General features: G+C 31.5%; 1 protein-coding gene across 1 annotated transcript; it reads right to left on the bottom strand.

Moving 5' to 3' along the window:
• Positions 1-1,590: 1,590 nt before the first annotated feature.
• On the bottom strand, positions 1,591-17,777 carry LOC134715426 (zinc finger and BTB domain-containing protein 24-like). Its single transcript, XM_063577596.1, has 9 exons — positions 17,667-17,777; positions 14,486-15,032; positions 12,639-12,781; positions 11,690-11,743; positions 9,518-9,763; positions 8,910-9,032; positions 7,298-7,549; positions 4,862-4,945; positions 1,591-2,791 (listed from the first exon to the last, which is right to left on the bottom strand). The coding sequence occupies exons 1-9, from the start codon at positions 17,692-17,694 to the stop codon at positions 1,725-1,727; spliced, it is 2,544 nt and encodes an 847-aa protein (XP_063433666.1). The 5' UTR covers positions 17,695-17,777; the 3' UTR covers positions 1,591-1,724.
• Between the last annotated feature and the right edge of the window lie 1,770 nt (positions 17,778-19,547).

The raw sequence follows: 19,547 nt of genomic DNA, 5'->3' as shown, positions 1-19,547 counted from the left end.
GATTGTGATTAAATAGTTGACACAGCAAAAGTTTCGGACACAGAATGAATGTGGTTTAATGAACTTAAAAATATTTTTTATTGCTTTTGAGCAATTCACTATGCTGTTGAATATAAATTCCCTCAAAAAAAGTATTTGAAGAAAAATTCTTTTTTATTTCTGAAATCTGATATGAGAAAATTTTTAACCCTCATCCCTCCCCATTTTTCTACTTCCAACAATCCCTTTTTCCAAAAATAATCTCAATTCAAATTTCTAATTAAGTTGGCAACAATAACTAATCATTTAAATAAATCATAAAGTATTGAAATACATATATAACAGTATTCTATAAATTTTAATTGGAATTGGATTACCTCCCTAAAACAGCTTTTAAAATGTCTAAATTGTCCTTTTACAACCAGAAAAAAAAACTTGTTTCCAGTCCTTTTTTGCTCTTTATTGCATAATGATTTGATCCATTACCCCCTGTAACAATCCCTTTGTAGTATGGAAACTTGTGGTACAAAATTTCAGAGAGATTTATGACAAGTTATTGACTGAAAACTACAAAAATGCTTATTTGGGCCCCTTTATAAGACCCTCACTTATTGAAACCTCCCTTGGAGCAAAAACACCAAAACTCAATTCCATTCTTTCCTTTGTAGTAAGAAACCTTGTTGTATAATTTCAGAGAGATCCATACACTAAAAAACAAGTTATTGTCTGTAAACTAGAAAAATGCTTCTTTTTTGCCCCTTATACCTAAATGTTAAGGGATATTAACCCCAAACTGACACCAAGCTATCCCTTCATTATATGGAGCCTTGTGGTATATACAATGTCAGAGAGATCTATACAATTACACACAAGTTATTGTCCTGAAACTTCAAATTGCTTGTTTTTGGCCCCCTTGTGGCCCTTAATTCCTAGACTGTTTGCCCCATAACCCTTCAAATATATTCCAACCTTCTATTGTATTATGGTATGAACATTGTGGTACAGTTTCAGAGTAGTTGAAATAATTGTCCTGAAACTAGATAAATGTATATTTTGGGGCCTAATTCCTAAACCAATGGGACCATAACCCACAAAATCAATCCCAACCTTCCTTTTGTGGTTATAAACGTTGTGTTAAAATTTTATTGCTTTCTATTATCTACCGGAAACCATCCGTACTATTTCTGTACTAAAAATTTGTAGTACTGGAAATCTACTTTTAATATTCAGTACATGTACTATTTTGTTACTCTAAAATTATTGTAATATTTAGGTACCTGTATTTTACAGTACTTTATTTTGTACTTGAAATTTAGGTACTACAGATTTTTGGTTACTACTGTTACATTTTCAGTATTTTGAAAGTTTTTCTATTTCAAACATGGAATATATATTGTATTATTTCTGTACCAAAATATTTAGTACAAATGATGTACTGTAAAATACAAGTACCTAAATATTACAACAGTTTTAAAGTAAAGAAATAGTACTAAATTTTAAAAGTAAATTTTCCAGTACTGCATTTTTTTAGTACAGAAATAGAACCTATGCAAAAGTAGCTGTGTACTACTATGTAATACAGTATGTATCTAAAATTCAATTGTGGCTATATGTGCTTGTTTAAAATTTATTGATATAATCATAGAAACTGCAATAAATACAATTGTAACCATAAAAAAATAAATAATAAATTTATGCAAAACTGAAAATCTTAGATTCTCGCTTTAAAAATATTATTTTTGCTATCATTTTTCAGTGTCTAAATTTTGCATCACATGGAACAAATGTTCATTAATAATACTATTCAATTCCTGAGATATATTCATGAGAATCTTAAAATTTTCTTTGTCAGCCACAACTCCTGATGGTGTTGCCATGACATCTGATAATGTTTTGTGTACCTGGTTAATTTTCTGAAATAAAGACAGATCTAAAGGCATTGGCATTACTTTACATAGTTCTGTAAAGCTTGATAACCAGTTATAATACTGTTGACTATTGAAATCTGGGTTTGCAACATAATCAACTCCCTGAGTGTCATCATCAGCTGTGGCCTCTACGATAGAGTCATTCCTTTCTTGTTCAGAAATGTCCTTGCCAATCACACAGACCTCCTCTGTAGTAATTGATTCAGACTGAATTACCTCCCCTTGATTGTAAGGAAAAACAATAATTTCCTGGTTTTCAGATTCTGGAATAACACCATTTATAATTTGTAAATATTCTACTGGCACCTCTGACCCTGAAACTTCCTGAAAATCCTGAACTTCAGCAATAGTAATCACTGTTTCATCATCACTATTTTTAGTCTCAACTTTAATATTTTTACTTCTATCATTTGTCATTCCTGAAATATTTTGCATTAGACCATCACTGTTTTCATGTTCAGTTTCCATGACAACTGTTTCAATGGCTGCTAATTCCTCTATATTTGAATCCATTTCAGCTTCTTGTGGAAGGCCTATATGAACATGTTGGACCATTTTATTGTTCAAGTCTTTAATTAATTTGACTATTTTCTTATCTTTAACTTGTTCGAAGTTGTCAGCTTGTGACACAGGAATAGTTTGACAATTTCCATCCTTGTATATGAATTGTAATAATCCATCTTTCTGAATGACTTGAACTTCTTCTTTCTGATTTGTGTGTTTCCTACTTAGATGAGTTTTTAGTTGTCCCCCACGTTTGAATGACTCGAAGCACAACTGACAAACATATGGCTTTGCTCCTACATGTTCTTTCTCATGTCTCCTTTTACTTGACGGATCACTAAATTTGGCATTACAAACTTCACAGGCATAAGGTTTACGGCCTACAAAAGAACACAATATGAGTCAGGTCACAAAAAAAATGCAGAAACTTATTTAATTGTTGTATATAATACATAATTAATTGCTTAATTATTCAAGATATATACTTCTAAATTACCTATTGTCTTTACCAAACTTTTCAGATACATTTTTCTTATTCTTAAGGTTTAAATGCTGGAATAAAACTACAAGATGTATCTTCTAGAGAAAAATATCAATGATAACCTTATTGAATTTCCAAATCAAAAGTAACAAAATTATGTGTGTGGTTGCAATTTTCTGGAAACGTTAGATGTCAAAATTAAGAGCTTTCAAAAAGACGTTTATCATCTTTGTATGTTTAAAGAGATCTAGATCTTGTAGCTCAAATTTGATTACTGGTATGCAATATCAAGCTCTCAATGAGTACAGATATCTTGGCATAATGACTATAAATATCATTAAGATTAACTACTTATATGACCATTATTGTTTTTAACATCACATTTAGATGTACCACTTTGTGTACATCAGTACAAGATTTTTATATAAATTTGTCCTGATGACACCTGTCTTGAAGGCTAACATGTAGATATGTTTAATAAAATTGAAGACCATATGAAGTGTTTTGAATCCAGTGGATTGTTCATTAATATGCAGATTTAAACAATATTTGAAAAAAATGTTGAGATATATATGCATAAGTCATATCACATTTGTACATGTATGCCATTTATCATTTCATTTTAAATGTTTCCACATGCTATAGTTGCTTTATTGCTATATTGCTATATGTATACCATAACTTTTAAAAATCAAAATATTTTGCATGAATTTTTTTTTTATGCATTAAAAATAATTTGATAAGATTCAGTAAAAATATATCCTTGGTTTTCGCTTAACATACAAACCCAGCCCACATTTACAACAAAATATGATAATGTAGAAAGAATAAGATGATTGTTATATGTGTGCCATGAAGAAGACGACATTACCTGGACACAAATATGTGAAGATTTAGATATATAGGAAAAGATTCAATTCCTGACAGCTATGATTACAGACTCACGGATTATAGCAAACAGGAAAATAATTTCACAAGGACAGTTTTAGGAATGACAGTTTATAGAATGTTATTTGTCGGACTATAATTATGCTGCATTGGAGATTTTAGCCTAAACTGCATTGACCGTTCACAGTTGAAAATGAAATTGTTTGGCTGTAAATGGTGACTATTTGTTTCATCAATCAACAATATTAAGTCAAAAATGTTTATACTTCTTATCTTTAAGATTTTGAAAAACTCATATCTTTTTTTAATTTATATGAAAAGCCAAAACCATAATTGAAAGTTTATTTATAGATTAAGAAAAATGCTTTGTAAATTGACCCTATCTAATTATTATGGTCCTCCGTGACATTTTTTTTAAGTAAGAAAATTCATGTTAAGTTGTCAGCTGCAGTCTAATCTTATCTATTTCCAACCTACATTTACATTTTACCATGCCACCCTAAACATACTTTTTTTATCAGGCCTAATAGTAAATGTAATTAATTTTACCTTTAGAATAAAAACAATATTTTTCCAGGCTAGTAATTTCTTTTATAGAGGGAAGGAAAGAAACAAAAGATGTTGAAAGTTGACAATTAAGAGAATCGATGTACGCAAATTAAAAATTTTGTAGAGCAGCAAGGATGCATGTCAGGAGAAGTCAACATAAAGAAATAATTTTGCCAAGGCAGAAATAGGAGATAAAAGCCGATGATGTGTTAGAAAACAGCTTTTGCTGAAATGGCTCTTTTCAGGGCCGAACAAATATTTCAAAAAGAATCTAAATTGTTATTACAAAATAAAACTATGGTATAATTATGTCAAGGTCAATGTTAATGGCACAGTTGCTAAAAATAAACCATGGTTTAAATAAATTATACCATATTTTGCTATGGTAGTTTTTGGTTATTGTAAATTATACTTAATTCTGCCTTCATGGGTGTAATAACAATGGTATAGGTTAATAGGATGTACATAAACTGGACAAACCTACATGTACATGTATATCAGTATATTGTTTGTCATGTAAGATTATAATTACCAGTGTGAACAATTTTATGCCGTGTTAGATCAGACTGATGAGCAAATGCTTTTCCACACTCTGTACATTTAAAGGGTCTTTCTCCTGAAATACAAAATATCATGCTAGACATAATGTTTTTAGGGTGAGGGTTGAAATATTGAAATGTGGTTTTTCTTCATGATCCTAAGAAACACGCAATGATTAATAAACAAAAAGTTAAACAGAACAAAAATCTTATATTTGTTTTGATAATTCATCCTATTTCTCTTTTGGTCAAGCCTGTAACTGTGTTACATTAAAAATTCTGTGAAACATCTATAATCTTTTGCACATACCAGTATGACTTCATGATCATATGTCCTGTTCTGGCGTCACACTTTAAACATTAGATATCTAATCTAAAAACTTTCAAACTTTTGTTCGCTTCAGTGTCATAAAATCTCTGGTTTCGTAGGTCAAAAAACTTATAACTGAACTATTATATCAAAAATAAGTCTCAGTTAAAAACTGTGTATCCACAAACTGTAAAATGAATTTATCTTATGAAAAAGAAATTTTTTCTAGAATTTTTCTTTTGTATTCAATTGATAGAAACCAAATTATTTGGAATATTTTGTCCTATCAAATATTTGTTACTTTCCTTCTGTTAAGCATGATAAGCCTAAGGTGTCTATTTTTTGGTCTTAATAATTACTAAATCAATTCAACAATCAAAATTAACACATTAATATTTCTGAGAAAAGAAGAGTAGCTGCTTAAAGGTGCAATATCTGTCAATTCTTATATGACGTGCTTCTTTAGCTTTGTAAACAACACAGTGATAAAATACTCGATAACATATACTTAGCGCAGACTCAGAGATATACAAAATAATGGCTGTTACAATATACTTCCCACATAATTCAATATGTATTGGAACCTATTTGCAAACCATTTGCTGATTTTATTGCTTTAAAAATTGCAATTAAAAAAAGACAAAATAACTTATTCTTATTCGTATGCATAATAAAAAGAAGTAATGCACAAGAGCTTGGAGAAATCAACAAAACAAAAATTAAATTCTGCGAAAGTCTGCTGTTACGTGAATCATCAGAATTTGTATGATATTGTATATAAACTGATTTTTGAGGTAGGTTTTGTTTTAATTTTTTTTCTATTGCATTATTCACATATTTACTCATTTCAGCAAGTCAACATGGCGTCTCCTTAGTTACAAAATTTAACTTTGGATTTGACGGAAGCTTACGAGAAAGACATGTGAATTAACAATGGCAAATGTTGGGTTTGAGAATTTAAAAAATTAAAAAGTTTTTTTCTAGCAGTTATTCACGAAATAACCTACGCAAGCTACATATTTATAAAGATATTTCAGTTTTATCTAACAGGGAGTAAAAAAAAGAACAGCCACACACACAGCATACCCACCCTTGCTTCAGTTTTTTAATGACCATGTTTGACCTATTAGAATGGAAATAATTCATGGAAGCCATAGATTTTTGGAAATTTACACATGGCCTGGGCTGTGATATTCGTTAACTTTATCCCTTGCTAACGCTCAGGATAAAGTTCAAATATCACAGCCCAGGCCATGTGTAAATTTCCAACAATCTATGGCTTCCATGAATTATTTCTTAAATTTATGTTCATCAATTTGACTTAAATTCTCATATTCGATTTATTACCATGTCATGCATGTAAAAAGTAAAATCACAAAAATACTGAACTCTGAGGTAAATTCAATCGGAAAGTCCCTAATCACATGGCAAAATCAAATGATAAAACATTTATCCAAATCATAAATTACATAAAAAGTCTAAAATAAATAATTTACAGGGCATGGACTTGATAATATGTAGCTTTGATTTGTCTGTATTTTAGTTCTTGCATCTAATTAACTATAGAGTTGACCTACGAAGATCTCTGATGGTCATATAAGCAATATTAACACAAAAAAAATATAAATTGAAAGTGGAACCGTGGAATTGGATTTTTCTTGGTCAGTTTAATTTCATATTATAGATTAAAAATATATGTTAATCATTGTTTTATCCTGTATAAGAATGTTATTTTGTGGATCGAATTGCAATCAAATGATTTACCTTTATTTCACTTTCAATGTTGACATTATTTTCCTTTAAATAACTGAACTAGCACAACATATGCATTATCCATCTCTAGCTAAGGGATTAAATTGAATTTCACATGAATATAGATTCAATGAGGTCGAATTACTCACTTGCAGGTGAATAATTCATTATCTATGTTTCTTAGCTTAATTACATGAAATAAAACCATACTGTCTGCTAAAAGCAAAATTATCGTTTCACTATTTCACTTTCATTAATGATTAAAAAAATAATAATGATGCATTAGATTTTTTATCCCATAGCTAGTGCCCTTTTAGCAAATTATAACATTTCAAAAAGACTAAATGTGTATCATGAAATTACATACCAGTATGAACTTTCATATGTGATCTCAGATAAACATTCTGTGAGAATTTGCGTCCACACACATGGCAGGAAAATGGCAGTTCTGAAGAATGTGTGAAGAGGTGCCGACGTAAACAGCTGACTTGACGGAAATTCTTCTCACAGATGTGGCACTGGTGTGGTTTCTCATCTGTATGCCTAGATATATGTTCCTGAAGGCTTACATTACTGGCAAATTTATTTTTGCAGATAGAACATTCAAATGGTTTGATACCTGAAGTAAAGATATGAGTGTTAAATAAAGTGACATATAAGATATTTTCATTTATTCAACACGATGATCTCAATTATGCTGGTCTATTTTAATCCATTCACTCAACTATTTCTGCAACAAGCAATATCAAAATCTTTAAGAGGAGATATTTTTATTATAACTTTAATGGTGGAAGGCCATGATACATTTATAGTTGGTAGTGGAAAGTAGTAAGTGACATAAAAAATCTGAAAAATAACCCAAGTGTTGTATGTTCGAATATGGCCCCAATTATAAAGTTGATAGTTACAAGACAATAAATATTGTAAGTTGCCTTGAAGACATGAGAGAAAAATGAACAGAACTTTTTTTTGTCAAAGTTTAATTCTAACACGTTGATTTTTTCATCCCAAAAAGGTCAAGATAAGAGATTTTGGTGAAATTTAACAAAATCAGCTAGATTTCAACCAAATAAAGAACCAGGAAGCATAGAGCTCAAGTGTCGACAAGCTAAATATTCAAATAAGACATATGAAATGTCTTCACACACATTCCTTTAAAAGATCTTTGTTGTCGACATTTGCGCTCTATGTTCCCTGTCCAAAAATGTATGGAAATTTACCCATTTTCATTGATTTTTCGTGAAAAATCAATTTGAGTACAACTTGTGACGTCATTATGAAACGCAGAAACGTAAAATTTTGAACAAAATGGCTTATATTCGATGTAGTCAATGTATTAGCTATAATTTATCGTGACATTGGTCAATAAATATGAATTTGAAATTTACGCTAAAAAAGGGGGCCATTTTAGGACCTTATCAAACATACTCCTTTGATTTTTATGCTGACAAACTGTTTTCCCTAAACTGAATTTGAACTCACACCTTTGATACACTATAGCACCAATCGCTTAGCCTCATGTCAAGCACTATAGACCATTCGACCACATCCGCTATATATAAATATATCTTCAATAGTTGTAGTGTTACCTTGTCACGTAAGGCAAATCTAGGGATGCTTATGTGGATTTTATTATTTTTTTCTATACACAATGTATACTTTCATTTGACATTTATAAAGTGGCTGGAAAATCTATTTAACAATGTTAGAGTAGATCTGATTCTTTACTTCCTCTCCAAGCAGTACTGAAACCTGTACGTTTCACCTCTCACTTCCACATCACCGCCTGGCATTGCACAGACTCCTCCTTAGTAACTTTGTTTTTTGTTTGCAAGTTGCCCACTGTATCACCAAGTCAGAAACAGATGAACCCCAAATCCACCTTTTTTTTTTAAATGTAATACAATTAAGAATGGATAGTGAGAAATACTATTTATTTGCATGGCCATTACTTATCCATGATATTCATATAAACAAACCCATATGAGATAATCTGTGTCTTCTCAAACTTTCATTACTTCTAAAGGATTTCCCACATCCATTAAAATCACATTTAAATGGTTTTTCATCTTCATGGATTTTTTCATGAGTTTTCAGATTTCCTAGAAATGAAATTAAATAAGGTTAAGAAATTGTAAACTTTGATAAAGTTTTCAATGAAGATGAGAACTAATTTTCATGTTGATGCCAATAAAACTTTATGATGAACTACCTTGTTTGTTGTATTTTCATATATATTTTATTATTAGATTTTGAGTTATTCAGAGGGCATCAGGGGATATTCATCCAAGAATGAAGTAGACAACGAATATGGTAATTTTGTCTGCCTGACACGTATGTTCAATTGTCCCTGACAATGGGACAAACAGTAATGTTGAGCACAGGACCTGTTGAACCAAGACTGAAGTAGGCAACAAATATGCTAATGATGCATTTTCAAATCTGGTTAATAAATTATTTGCAGAGAAAAACTGTCAGATCTGCATTTTAATTTTTTACACATTTTTACAAAAGTCATCATCTACATGATGTAGGTCTAAGATTTTTTTCTGATGTATATAATATTTTAATATATATAGCTAGCTACCTTTGGAAGAAAAGGTCTTACGACAACTATCACACTTGAAATCTTTTCCTACACCTCTGATCTTTTCCCTTCTCTTCACCACTTGCTCTTCAGTTTGATCCTGGTTCTCACTATTTTTGGTTTCTGTTATCTCTTTTTCAGCATTACTTTTGGCTTCCTGATTGGCTATAGCTGTTGAAATAGTCTGTTGAACAGTTTCATTTAAAGACTCTAATGGTACAATCTGACTTGTTGAATTGCCTAAACCTGAAAGATTGTAAACAAACTTAATTTTAACAACTATCCCATTTGCTACAAAACTCATGTTGTTTATTTACTGTAGGCATCATGAACACACCAAATGTACATGTACTGTCAATGAAGTCACCAATGTACAATGTATGCTATGACACCAGTGAAGAAAATCAGATAAAAAACACACCAACAAAAATACCTTAATGAAATACCGTATAGCGGGTTATTTTCGCGGGGTGCAAATTTTCGCGGACAGAACTTAATCGCCAAAAAAAATTCCGCCAAATTAAAAGTGTACATACAAAGGTATTAATAAAAGTTTTTAATCCGCCAAAATATTTCGTATACCTTGTTCAATGAAAATCGCGAAATTTTACACCCGTGAAAATAACCCGCTATACGGTAAATGATTAGATGATTGACCATGTGTAGACCATATAGATATTTCAAAGCTTCTCTGCAAAGTTATTTTCTGTGATAGAAATGACCCAGAACATTTACAAGATAAACAGATCAAGAACTTAAACATTAAATAAGTTAGAAAAATAAACAAAAGGTAAAAGAAAGCTTTTATTTCTTACTACTCTGGTATTTATATTGTTATCTGAATTTTGATTTTAAATTATTCTTCTTAGATTTTATTTGTTTATGGCATGAACATTCATGCATATCAGAATAATTAAGATAATTGTTTCTTTCTGGAGACTTGTATTTATGAACTTTTTTGTATCTGGTTTTACAACTAACATTCCTGGTTTACCCTAACCAAAAACAACTGATATCCATATATATCAAAGCCTATCAACAACAACAAAAATCACACTCTCAAAGTTACTGACGTTTGAATCTTTTTTATAAATTTTTACTGTACAGTTTTATATATGGCAAATGTACTTTGCATGCTTATTACAGAGTACAATTTTAAAACCATCCATATCTTAAGTTTCAAGATTTTGTCTTTTTTGTTTAAAAAATGTAATTTCAATATTATATGCAAATTGCCATGTTTTTTCCCATTATACCTGTTAAAGTAACAAGTACAAGTACATAAATTAGCAATGTCTCCTATATCTATGATATATTTAACTAGAGAATAAGACTGACTACCGTATTGAAAAACATACATTTCAAACTTTTTTTTCCAAAATCTACATATGTACAATATATAACAGGTTGATTTCAAATGCTCAATTAAAGATACAACAATAATCAGTAAAATTCCACCCATAGAGCCCTACAAGTATAATATAAAAATTGTGAATTGGTTTATTATTACAATAATGTAATATATGTTCCTTATTGGAATTTTGAAACAAGGTTAATATAGAAATAGTAATTGAAATTAAAATACCTTCAAATGGTAACAACTAACAGAAGCAACAATTAAAACTCTCCTCTTTACTTAATCAAATTACAAACAAAAGTAGTTGACATGAACATTTCTAGACATTGGTTGAATATTAGTCAAATAGAGATGAAAATGTAAAAACTGTACATAAAATAATCAGAAAACATATATAATTACACTTTAAACATGTTAAATCATGTTTTCTATAAAATATGACCTACATGTGCTGACATGTAAGAATACTTTGTATGATAGTTATGTTTTTTGTTTTTAATTGATATATTTATTTGCACCACCAAATATTTTTTACCTTTATAGATTTTGAAATGTTAATTGTTTCTCAAAACACGTTTCTTGCTGTACTGGTTTCAAATGCTGTATATAATTATTGATGTTTGAAAAAAGTTACTAAAATTTTGCCTTTTAATACTGTACACAATAATATTTTTCTCCTCAAATAAACTTTTCTTCACATTTCTAAAACAATTACCTTTACAGTCCTCAGTTGTCTTTAATCACAACACATAACTTTTTAATATCTATTTACATTGTATCAGGTTTATAATAACGTAATAACTATTTATAAATACCTGAGGATTGAATAAGAATGACAACTTCATTTGATGCTGATTTTCTAGGTCTCCCTGTAGGAAAAGTATAAAACATTTAGATACAGATATAACATGTATAATGTGTGCCTTAAATGTAAGGGACAACTGAAAATTGTGTCACATCGACATTTTATAAACAATGCCACATGTCACTTTTAAATTATTTATTTTTCTGATCTGCTAGATATGCCAGAAGGAGTTTTAGTGTATTCAAGGCACCATTAGTCAGCAAGACTATAGACCTATACATGTCTAGTGGACCATTTCAAGGCACCATTGGTCAGCAAGACTATAGGTATATACATGTCTAGTGGACCATTTCAAGGCACCATTGGTCAGCAAGACTATAGGTATATACATGTCTAGTGGACCATTGCAAATACTTATTATATATTTAAGCAAGGATTTGTATAGTTACATGATTTAAGTGATATAACTTTTTCATGTTTTTTTTTTTTTTTTAAATAAAGTACCATCAGTTATGCAATTGGGCTATATCATTTTTTTGCATTTTTTTTTGTAAATGAGTGAACCCAAGGTTGATTGCTGACAATTTTGGTGTAAATTTGGCTTAGGCAAATGAAAATATATGTGTAGCTCCAGTTACATCCTTCTAAAAAATAGGGTCAGAATTATTTTTTTTTTTTTTATTCAGGTTTGTCAAAATCCGGAAAAATCGTATGCTTACCAAAATTGATTCTGGTATTATACATTGAAGTTTGCCATTTTACATGTACATGTGTTTTGGTTGTTATTAAAGTTCACAATCCTCAAAATTTATTGGTTTGAAAATTTATTTTTTAGATCAGGGTTTGAACTAGGGTCGGTCGGGTAACTGGAACCACACATATATCTTTATCTGCCGTTAGCTGTATGTATAGCAGGGTTTAATTGAAAAATTGAATGATTATTTAAATAAGTGTTTTACCTCTTTTTCCACTACCAGGAGTAGTTGACTTACGAGCCACTGGTCTTTTTCTCTTCAAAGAAGATTCCTCAATAATGTCTGGATCATAATCAGAATCACTTTCATTTCCCTCTTCCTTGACTAAGTCAGGATTCTTATAATCTCTGAAAATATGAAATCATTCTTCATTTTCATGCCACTGAAAAAGATATTGCTGAGACAGTAGTGTGAATCTATGATTACATTGTAAGACAAACATGGATCATGTTTCCTAAGAAAAAACAAGAACAGAATATTTATGGTCTTCAAACTCACAGAAGTTTTTCAGCTTATTCTAATATCGTTTATGAATATATAATGTATGAAGTTTTAACATAGGAAACAACTACTCATTTTCAGAACCATAAATCATCTACAATTATAAGTATTGAAGGGTTCTATGATAAATCTACAGGTGTTGAACATAGCTCTATTGACTACTGTGGATTTGTTTTTTTTTGTGAGTATCAAGTTTTGGGGATTGAGGAAAACTTACATTTCCATGGATATTTGATTTTGTGTTTTTGCCAATCTCTGCAAACAAAGCCTATATAAAATTTATAATTCGTTGAACAATTAAATTTGTGGTTCACCTAGCCGACCTGTATCCATGAAACCTGCGAAAAATTGGTATCCAACGTATCATAATGAATCCACAGTATATATATACATTTGAGTGTTTCATATTTTTGATCCTTTTCTATAGCCAACACCTTTCTTGTACAGTGGCCTACAAGTGCTTACATCCATTTCATTGGAAATTTGGTGGATAGTTGCAATTGTCTAGTTAGTCATCATACCACATCTTATTTTTTTGCAACAAACAAATATATCCATCAATATAAACAAGTTTAATTTTTATATTTTTCTGTATACATTTACATTTACATGTTTGACTGTACATATTATCTGACTATTTGCATACAACTAAATTTCATAATTTTTATTTAGTCAAATCATAATATACATTATAGATAAATTCTGATATAAACAAATATTTATTTGGCACAGATCTAAAACCTTTAGGTGTACATGTACAAGTAAATAAAAATGTTCACCATAAACATGACCATGATTGTAATTGGTAATTATCATATCACTTATTATCAGGAAAATCAAGCAAAGGCAATTAGAAATAAGAATAATCTAAAGGATGTTTTTAAGTGATAAATATAACCTGCCAACTTTTCAAAATGCCAATGGGGGTTTTGCGTGCAGATGGCTGTCAAGGGGACCTTCAAATACATTTTAATGTTGTTTTTTGGCTTCTTCTTACCTTTTTAGCTTTTAATATAAGCTTACAGTCATTGTAAAATTATATGTTTTATTTAAAATTGTACACAAAATTACTTGGTCAAAATTTCAATTTGGGAGCTCCAAAATAGTGACAGTTGGCAAGTACGGTGATAAGCTAAATCCAAAGCGTTTCTAGATTGATATCAAGCTTGCTCTAAATAGCTTTTGGGATTTTTTGGATATAATGGATCTACATGTATCATCATACAAAAAATATCAAATTTGTAGGTCATCTTCAGTAATTTGGACTTACTGGTAAATAGATAAAGTCCAAGTAACTTATATATATTTATATAGATTAGACCGTTGGTTTTCCCGTTTGAATGGTTTTACACTAGTAATTTTAGGGCCCTTTATAGCTTGTTGTTCGGTGTGAGCCAAGGCTCCATGTTGAAGGCCGTACTTTAACCTACATGTATAATGGTTTATTTTTTAAATTGTCATTTGGATGGAGAGTTGTCTCATTGGCACTCACACCACATCTTCCTATATCTATATGATGACCAACTATTTTCCATTTTTTTTAAACTGACCTGAATTTAAATGGGATTACTCTTCTCCTTGCAGGAACTTTTCCTGACCTTCTCTCTATATCATAATCATTAGCTTGTACAGCTGTTTCTACTAGATATTTGTCATCTTTTTTACTGTTAGTTTTCTTTGTTGCTTGATTTGATTTATTATCCAGTCCAAAGGTACCATTCTGATCAACAATCTCTTTGTTATCTTTACAAACCAACTCTCTAGCTGACACATTTTCAGTTGATGAATCAACAACCTCACTATCTAAAGTCACCAGATTACCCTCATTTGTACCTTCAACTCCAGACCCATGAACAATGTAAGCGGAGTGTCTGTTTGAATCCACTGGCAATGCATATGCTATTACAGTGGAGTCTCCACCTGCAGTAATAACTTGTCCTGAATCACAGGAAGATTCTGAACCGTTGCATTTGATGATATAACCTGATGCATTGTCTACTTGGACAGTTAATGCTTCATTTCCAGATAACTGAAGTTGATTTTGAAGTTCTTCAAGAGAGATGTACTTCTCACCTTCATCTACTATTGAACCACCACCTAGTTAATAATAATACAATTGTAAATGTTTCTTAATGTCATAAATGTACTTTCAACTGTTCAAGTTATGAGAAACATACATGTACATGTAGTCATGGCTATGACAATAAAATGGTTCTAGCATGTCAAATTTTTATTGATTTTGTGGTTCCCCATCCATGAAATATACATAGAACACTATCAGCCAAAATAAAACATCCTTAGAATTTGATTATATAAATATCAAACTTATTTTACTACCACATCTTCAAAATAACAAGTAAACTTTAACAAGATTTTTTTTCAAAAAGAAAATAAATAAAGAAGTAGGGATTGGGCAAACAGACTAGCTATTAACAATGATTAACAAAATCCAGATTCTTATGATCATGATAATGATTAGGGACGCATGTATGGCAAAGCTGACAGAAGAATATTGATCCCAGAAAGAATAAATTGCTTCACTGAGCCCAGTTGGACACAACCGCATACATTGTAGGTCCAACCCTGAACAGTTGGGGCAAAAATGGACACAATATTAGCACTTTATACCGGTCTGAATTTGGATTGTAATTAAATATTTGACACATTTATAATAGGTTTCTGACCCATATAATGATATATACATTGTAACTGAAGTCAAAGAACTTAGAATTGGTTGTATGATTTGAATTTATATTTAATTTTTTGCTTTTGTGCATTACACTATGCTGTTGTGAATTCCCCCCTCCCTTTTTTTGCAAAAAAAAAAAAAATAAATCTTAATTTCTGAAATTTGAAATGAGAAGAAATTGTCCCCCATTCCTAAATGGGTTGAGCCATAACCCCCAAAGTAAATCCTAACCATCCCTCTGTGGTATGGAAACTTGTGGTACAATTTCAGAGAGATTCATACACTTACACACAAGTTATTATCTGGAAACTACTAAAATGCTTATTTGGGCCCCTTTTTTGACCCCTAATTCCTATTACCTACATGTAAACTGTATGGACCATATCCCCCAAAATCAATCAAAACCTTCCTTTTGAGGTCATAAACCTTTGTGTATAAATTTCATGGCTTTTTATTTACTGATACTACATGTACTAAAGTTATTATCCGGAAACAAACTGCCTTCGGACAACGATGACAACAAGGACTTATCTAATATATGACCATCGTCTTATACACTCTGATAAATATATATTTTTATTCAAACTCTTATCCAAACAAGAGAGTTGTCTCATTGGCACTCACACCACATCTTCCTATATCTACTAAAAGGAAGTAAATTTCTGCGCAAATGCAGGGATTTTAAAAAGTCTGAAAAAAAAGTTTGAACGATTTTAATTTCAGTTCGATGGTATATTGAAAAATCAGGGAAATTTTCCCATTTTTTTTTCATAATTATTTTTCTATCATAGTCCCAACATTATCCTTTTATACAGGTATAAACACCATGTAGAGAGTTTGTTCCCATCCTATAATTAAGAAATAATTTATGGGGGCTTGAATATATCGTGATTTTACCATGGGTTGGCCCTTTATGACAAATATTTTACCCTGAGCGATAGGGAGGGGTAAAATATAGTCATAAAGGGACAACCTGTGGTAAAATATAAATATATTCAAGCCCCCATGAATTATTTCGATTTTAATAGGACAAGTACTGTAGTTGTTTTAGATCGAAGTGCTCTAGGTGATGGAATTTTTTGCAGTTACCGTAAATAAACGCACTATTAAATTTATGTTAAATAACAGAGCAAACTAAATAAATGATGATCAATGCTTAAACTATTTACAATAATATATTTAGATAAATTTGGATTAATCTAAATGATTAGTGTACTTATATGTCTCATATGTATACAAACATGGCTATCATAACACATTTTAGCATCATTTGTTTACATTTTCTTGTTGTGATGATTTTTCGGTTTCACAAGCGTGTATTTTCCCGTAAAATGCTTATATTCTGACGTCATTGTTCTATGACGTCGGGTAGCTCATTCATTAAAATACATATGACGTAGGGATTCAATAGGAACAGCCCTTACAATATATTCATATTTAACCACGTGTGTGTACTCAAAGCGTTTGAAGGACGTCATGTTAGAATACACCTTATCGCTATTTGTCCGCCATTACTGGACATCACACAGGGTCCCGTAAAATTTTGAGGTCATAATTCAAAATATCTGACGCCACAATGGAAAAGTGATTGTTGTATGACGCCAATAGTTCAAGCGGAACAGATTCTCGGGTCAAGCGGAAATAGCGATAAGGTGTATGCTATAATTGCATTATTGGATTATCATTATGGATATAAATACATTGCTCTTTTCCAAAGTCAACATCAATTTGAACTGTCAAACAAATAGGTTAATTACATGAGAAAAAATCGATTAAGTATTACATTAGGGTGATTCTGGTAACATATCTAACAGAATATAAGTTCCTGGGTGATCCCAATACATTTTTATAGTTGATACATGTACATTGACCATTTTTGTCAGTGTCTTTAGGGGCAACTAAGACCTTCAGTATAGTAACTTTGCCCTTGTTCTATAATATAGCTTGCATTGCATTATCTGACTTATCTTAATTGATAAAAAGCTTTCAGTGAAAGCAGATTTAAACTGTCATAATAAGGATAAAACAGTCGCAGATATTACCATCATCTTGAACACAAGCGGCAGCCATTTTGTTTCATTGGTAAGCCCTATTACCATTAAGATGTAGGTAAACCACATAGCGACCACTATTGGCTAACTGAAGTTGAACTGTTCCCGGTTGTGAACTATGTCATAATATCTGTCCCCGTTGCACAAATGTAAAATAAATGAATAATTTAAGAATTTTAAATGAAAATAGATATAATAACATAAGGAGGCTCGAGGGTATAAAAATTTTAGAAAAAAATAAACATTTATTTTACATTACAAATTGTATTTATCAAGCCTCGGTCACACCTTACCGGATAGCTCGAACGGACGCCTAACTTTTTTTCAATCCGTTCATGTCCATTAGACGTCCGTTCATATCCGTTGCATGTCCGTTAAGCGTACGTTTTATCCGTCGACGTCCGTTCAGTTCGGTGGAAAATTTTGAGCATGTTCAAAACTTTGAACGGACCGACGTCCAACGGATAAAATGTCCGTTTTGTAAGGTACTCGTCCGTTTCGTTTCCGTTTTATATCCGTTACGCCGTGTCTGTTATACATCCGTTAATTGGATAGCCAGTCTGGATGTTAAATTCACCAACGGACGTTTAAACGGATTAAACGGATGAGAAAAGGACTTATACCGGACGTATAACGGATAAAACGGATGATGAACGGATCTGAAACGGATAAAGGCCTATTGAAAATTTCGCGTCAGAAATGCCTATTATAGGTATGTCAGATTTGTCAAGGTTCATGAATACTTATTATTCATAATAGATCTTAGAGTGTAGGAACGTCTTCACAACTTCAAGCAATTAATTCTTATTCAGGTCAGACACTGCCCTTTGGCGGAATTTTGAAGAACAAACCAAAACCAGCTACACAGAAACATTTTGAATATTTATGCGATTAACATTTCCGTATATTTTGATCATCCGTTTTATCCGACCGCACGCTTCCGTTAGGTGTCCGTCACAGTTTATGCGCTACTTGTCCGTTGGATGTACGTTCGACATCCGTTCTGTCCGGTACGTGTTCGTTTCTCGCACGTTGCATATCCGGTGTGTGTCCGTTATGCATCAGTTATACGTCTGTTTTATTCGGTCAGTACATCAACGGACTCCTTTTATTTCCATCCGTTAAGCCTCGGTCACACCTTACCGGATAGCTCGAACGGACGACTAACGGATGACTTTTTTTTCAATCCGTTCATGTCCGTTAGACGTCCGTTAGACGTCCGTCGATATCCGTTGCATAAAATTGAAAATGGAAATGGGGAATGTATCAAAGAGACAACAACCCGACCATAGAAAAAACAACAGCAGGAGGTCACCAACAGGTCTTCAATGTAACGAGAAATTCCCGCACCCGAAGGCGTCATTCAGTTGGCCCCTAAACAAATATATACTAGTTCAGCCGAACGCCATACTAATTTCCAAATTGTACGCAAGAAACTAAAATTAAAATAATACTAGACTAACAAAGACCAGAGGCTCCTGACTTGGGAAAGGCGCAAACATGCGGAGGGGTTAAACATGTTTATGAGATCTCAACCCTCCCCCTTTACCTCTAGCCAAATTGGCAATGTAGAAAAGTAAATACGTACATTTAAAATTCAATTCAAGAATAGTCCGAGTCTGATGTCAGAAGATGTAACCGAAGAAAATAAACAAAATGACAATTATACATAAATAACAACAGACTATACTAGCACTTAACTGACATCCAAGCTCCAGACTTCAATTTAACTGATTGAAAGATTATAATTTCATCATATAAACATCAGGCACAATTCTTCCCGTTAAGGGTTTAGTATCATACCATCATAACATATATGAGAAGAACATAACCCATGTCCGTTAGGCGTACGTTTTATCCGTCGACGTCCGT

Source organism: Mytilus trossulus, chromosome 4, assembly GCF_036588685.1.
Source record: "Mytilus trossulus isolate FHL-02 chromosome 4, PNRI_Mtr1.1.1.hap1, whole genome shotgun sequence".
In the NCBI taxonomy this organism is placed as follows: domain Eukaryota; kingdom Metazoa; phylum Mollusca; class Bivalvia; order Mytilida; family Mytilidae; genus Mytilus; species Mytilus trossulus.
Note: the sequence above shows the minus strand (reverse complement) of the source record. Positions and strands in the feature narration are given on the sequence as shown.

Excerpts from the sequence above, each read along its gene's own strand:
- LOC134715426 (XM_063577596.1), bottom strand. The coding sequence starts at position 17,694 with ATGGCTGCCGCTTGTGTTCAAGATGATG. Across the intron at positions 12,782-14,485 it reads GTAATCCCATTTAAATTCAG|AGATTATAAGAATCCTGACT; the intron begins GTCAGTTTAAAA and ends TCATATTTTCAG. Across the intron at positions 4,946-7,297 it reads ACATATGAAAGTTCATACTG|GAGAAAGACCCTTTAAATGT; the intron begins GTATGTAATTTC and ends TTTGTATTTCAG.